Here is a 5,247-nt window from a genome sequence, read left to right on the forward strand (position 1 = left end):
ATGCACTCTTATATGTTTTTTTCATGAACAAACTAACCAAATTTATGCAATTTTCAACGATTCATAGCTTGAAAAATAGCACGGTGACCCATACTTTTTATGATATTTTTGAAAAAAGCATAGTAAAATCTTCATTTTGGCAAATTATAAGAAAATTCTGTCTCAAAATACATTTACTTATGATCTACCTTAAAATCTTTCAGTCGAGGACTTTGCATTGGACTTCTTATCAGAAAAAGTTTTTAGGATTTGTTTATAATCATGCTTGATAAGGCAATGTATTTCAATGTCATTTAAAATCTTGAACCTAGATACGATTTGAAAATGGCAAAAAAAAAAAAAAAAAAAACCAACAAAATGCGCACTTTTAAATCAGAACGTTGCGCGGTTTGTATTATGACGTCGTTGGATTATTGCGATAAGTAGAGTGCTGCACAGTACTGGCATTTAAAATTTCAAGATGGGCGCTAGAACGTCAAAACCCAAGAAGCAAAATTCAGACACAAACCAGAGTTCTGTAACCGTTCATCATACAGATACAAGTTCAACAAAGACGTTTGATAGAAGAAGTACTGTTGGGCCATCAGGACTGTACTACTATTATCCATTAGGACCTACAAAAGAAGTTAGAACACCGCCAAAACTTTCTCGACACCATCAAAATGTCAAAAACTCGAAGGAAAATTTAAGAGAAATGGCAGAGGAATTAGAAGAGAAAATGATGATAGCTAATATTCTTAGGGAAGAAAATCTGCGATCGAAAGGTATGAGAATTCAAAATTTAAAGAATACTTTGGCATACAATCATCAAGATAAAAAAACACTGACCAGCGCTAAAATATAGCACAGACACACAAACACAACATAACTAAAACATTTATAAAATAAAAAATCAACCGTTGCAGTTTGAAAGTAAATGGAAACACATTATATATTGAACCAACTTGAATTGTCGGGGGGAATGGGAGAATAACATTGTTTGTTTTTTTGTAGTACATGTATGGCATTTTTTTTTTAATACCATCTTTGATTGTATATAAACTGCTTCTGTTTAATAAACTTGAGAAATCCGTTTGCACATGAAAAAAATCGTCTTTATGCGCCAAAATTCATTTGCGCAAATAATAACGTTTTGCCACTTGTCTTTAAAAAACTGAGTACACGTTGATAAAAATTCTATTTAAGATGTTGCTTGTCCAAAGCGAATGCTTTTTTCGTTTGTGGAATTCAGAAATGTTTACAGTTTCTTGCATTAATTATGAAATATATGATGGATTGTACGATTTATATGTTTAGGCAAAATAGTAAAATACTTTTGACCTAAGATGGTACAACACCACATGATCAATCTCTACTCATCGGATGGTGTTTGTGGTGGAGGCTACAAATGGACTTGTCGTAAAATAATTTTTGGGAAATGTGACTTTACTGTTTTATATATTCTATATTTTATTAACAGGAAAAGCAGCCAGAGATTTTGAAGAAAGATATGCAAGAGTGATGGAAAGAAAAGCACTACTGACGGAGGAAAAAATACAGAAAGTTCAAGACAAGATGGTTTTAGACGAGGTCAGACTTTTAAATAGACCGAGGATGAGTAAACCAAGACTAATGAGCCATTCTATTCCGCACCTCTCCAAAATTGGTTCGAATACTGATACACAGCAGTAAATGAAGATCTTCCGGTCCCGATGTAGAAACCAGACGAAGACCAGCAGTGTCGTCTGCCAGTTCCGCTGTCCTCATTTTTCTGGAATAGAACTAATAGAACTACATGACTCACATAGTATTTTTTAATCAGGTGAAATAATGAAATATTTAACATTTTCCAAATTCTCGTCTTCGTGGTGATGACCAGCCTGCACTGTGTTTGACAGGTCTAAATGTATCACAGTTGTTTTTGTTTGATTGTTTATTTATTGTCTGTTGTGTATTTATATGGTGGGAATCCTCCTACACCTATATATTTATGTGCACGATTAAGTTAGATAATATCACGAACATTTTTGTGTGTTACTTACTTTTATTACGATTTATTACATATATGTAAGTAAATTTGGATTAGAATTGCAAATTGTCGTCGTAAAATTATGGTGGGAGGCCATATAATCGTAGTTAATAATTTTAATAGGGGTGATCTAGAACAGCTATTTACCTACTTTTTTCACGCTGATTTTTTACTGTTAGGATTTATCTGTCTGCTTTTGTTGAAACTTTGAAGGAAGATCGCTTTTGGTTATCTTCTATTGTGAAGATAATAACCCTCAACAATACCGGGGTTAACGATCCTCGTGAGAAATTCATTGGCGAGTCTACAGAGGACTCTGCCCTTTTGCTTTTTATGGCCACAAATAACCACACTTGTCAATAAAGACCACACATTGACCTAAGCGGAGAGTGCACTATGAACTCGCATTGTGATATGGGGTCAGTCAGCTTATCAATTAGTTGAGTTCAAGTTACTCGTAGAAAGTAAATATATAACAAGACAACAGTCAATGAGGCTCAAGCCAGCCAACACAGCCAGAGTTATTTACTAATTCGTCATTTCATTTCAAAGTAACATTATTCCGGTATCAAAATAACAGTTCAAATCTGAGTTCAAATCAGAGACAAGTATAATACGATTATTATATTCTTTGTTCAAATGTAACATCAAATTACTAACAACAATGCATTTACGTTTGTAATAATTTTACTTCAAAGTAATAACATTTCACACGTTGTAATCGATAAAATAACAACAATAACATTGCACATGTTGTTATCGAGAAAATGACATTGATAACATTGTGTAAATATTACATTGTACAGGTTGTTATCGAGAAAACAACATTTATAACAGTGTTTATCGTCCTTCCCTCTGCCTATATCACCCTGTTCTGTTGCTCCGTAATTCTCGTATCAAGACTTCAAAACGAGACCAGACATTATCAGCGACGCCACAACGTGAGAGGAGAAGTTATCAGCGACGTCACAATGCGAGAGGAGACGTTATCAAGCTTGCTTTTGTCAAGCGTAAAACTGTCTTAGGGAGAAAGAAACGACCAGTAATAGAACGATAAAAAGATAATCGGGTTTTCTTCGTATAGATATCGAAAAATATCAGCCGCTCGACACAATGTGAAACCTGTAACAGTGTTTATCGTCCTTCCCTCTGCCTATATCACATTGTGGCTCGCGGCTGATATTTTACGATATCAATGTGTAGAAAACCCGATAATCTATACACATTGTTGTAGAGAAAATAACATTTTAATAGTACTTCAAAGAAACCAAAGAAGTTACCGCAAAATCTGGATGAACTAAATTAATGTTCTTACCCGATTCAAATTTAGTGTCACGTGTTCACAAAAAACACCAAGTTTAAATGAGAGTAGAAATTAAAACCGCCATTGCCATGTGGGAAAAAAATGAAAAAAGAAGAAAATACAACCGCCAGTACGCAAAACGCAACATAGAAAATTGAGCAACATATACCTAACCAATAAATTATGGGGGATTTTTTTTGGGGGGAGGAGGTGGTCAAGTGCTCCGGAAGGGTAAGCAAATCCTTCTCCACATGTGGCACCCGTCATGATCCTCATGTAACATGATTTTCTGATGGTTATAAAAACGAATTTCAATCGCAAAACAGGTAGTAAATGACACCAAGCAGTGGCGGATCCAGAAATTTACATAAGTGGGGGCCCACTGACTTACCTAAGAGGGGGCCCGCTCTAGTCACGCTTCAATGATTCCCTATATAAGCAACCAATTTTTTTTCCAAAAAGGGGAGGCCGGGCCCCCTGCCCCCCCCCCTAAATCCGCCTCTGCTAAGTAAAAAATCAGTTAAATAATGATTTCATTTTAAATCATAAAACAGCAGATAAACCAAACGCTTCTTAAACTGACGAACGTCGCTTATTAGGTTAATGAAATTACAACAGGCCATGAAAGGTAAATATTGGGGTTATATGAAATTGTCACAAAAATGAAAATGAATCTCAAATTCCTCAATGAAAGTCAGATATAAAATCGTTTGGGGACGAAACACAATGTGTAAATTATGTGTGAGTGGGTTTCTGGAAAAGGAAGAAAAGATGAAAAAGGAAATCAAACATACATTTGTCACTGTGCTTAAACGGCTGTGGGTAACTTAAGTTACCCACAGCCCAAGATGGCGGACCCTAAACTCGTTGATATTTAATTCATACAAAATGTACCTTTTGCGACGTTTTTCATGCAGAATGTAATTATTTATAGGATTATTGAATAAAGAAACAACTAACAATTACCATAAATTTGTTAATATAGAGTTCACTAAAGCACAAGGCCAACTTTAAAAAATGCATAAGACGTCCGTAACTTTTTTTTATCGAAACTAAGTAGACTGTCCGTAACTTTATTTTCAGATGTGGGTAACTTTTGATTTAGAATTATAATTTCAACAATTAGAAGACAATTAACATCATATTTGAAACCTTCACGGCCGTTTATACTACTCATTCACCACCAAATGTGATTTTATTAACACATCATACATACACCACAGAGGTTTTATGTGGGGTTTGTGGTACTCGATCCTGGTTATGGTTTGAACTTTTATTAACTAATGTGCGTCTTATCGACGTTTTCGATTCGCACCATGGCTTTGTCATACTCTTTAAATTTTTTAGTTTAATTATCTGTTTGCGGTTTATTTTCACCTCTGTTTCTTTTAAGTGTACTTTGATGAATACTCTTTGACGCGGCTCGGTATTTATACATCCCACCAGTAAGTTATAGTGTTATTTTTTTTTTTTGAATACGTTTCCTAGTATGTTTTTTTTTATTTCTCTTTGTATGTTATCAGGGATTGTTAAACTATTAAATTACCCTGTTGTCTTAGTTAATTATATTTTCATATACTATTTCTAATTGTTACACTATGTTAATTGCTCTTTTCCTTTTATATCAATGAATTTTAACTATTGTGTCTTTTTGTTTAGTTCAATTCAGTCTACTTGTTTAAAAAAAAAAATTAACAATGATGTTTCAACAGATTATCTGCAATGGTAGGAAACCACCCTCCGAACTGGGCGATTTGGGTATCCCGACGTTATAAAAAATCAGACCCGAGTTTAACGGATTTATCCTTATTTTTTTCATATTATTCCCAATTGTGTCTTCCATTCTAATTCAAATGAATTATATCATACTAGAGATCTACTTCATTTCTGATTATGTATTCGATGCAATCTCTATCATAAGTAAAACATTACATCC

The 5,247-nt window shown here is 34.2% G+C and overlaps 1 protein-coding gene across 1 annotated transcript; it reads left to right on the forward strand.

The window, feature by feature from the left end:
* The first annotated feature begins 424 nt into the window (after nt 1-424).
* LOC143042318 (uncharacterized) lies at nt 425-2,074 on the forward strand. Its single transcript, XM_076214586.1, has 2 exons — nt 425-764; nt 1,460-2,074. Exons 1-2 carry the CDS (start codon nt 461-463, stop codon nt 1,669-1,671), a joined length of 516 nt encoding a protein of 171 aa, XP_076070701.1. The 5' UTR covers nt 425-460; the 3' UTR covers nt 1,672-2,074.
* Nucleotides 2,075-5,247: the final 3,173 nt, after the last annotated feature.

Source organism: Mytilus galloprovincialis, chromosome 8 (assembly GCF_965363235.1).
Source record: "Mytilus galloprovincialis chromosome 8, xbMytGall1.hap1.1, whole genome shotgun sequence".
Taxonomy (NCBI): domain Eukaryota; kingdom Metazoa; phylum Mollusca; class Bivalvia; order Mytilida; family Mytilidae; genus Mytilus; species Mytilus galloprovincialis.

What these genes read in the sequence shown, in the direction of transcription:
- LOC143042318 (XM_076214586.1), top strand. Translation starts at nt 461, where the DNA reads ATGGGCGCTAGAACGTCAAAACCCAAGAAGCAAAATTCAGACACAAAC. An exon ending in AGAAAATCTGCGATCGAAAG is followed by an intron (nt 765 to 1,459) that starts GTATGAGAATTC and finishes TTTTATTAACAG; the next exon opens with GAAAAGCAGCCAGAGATTTT.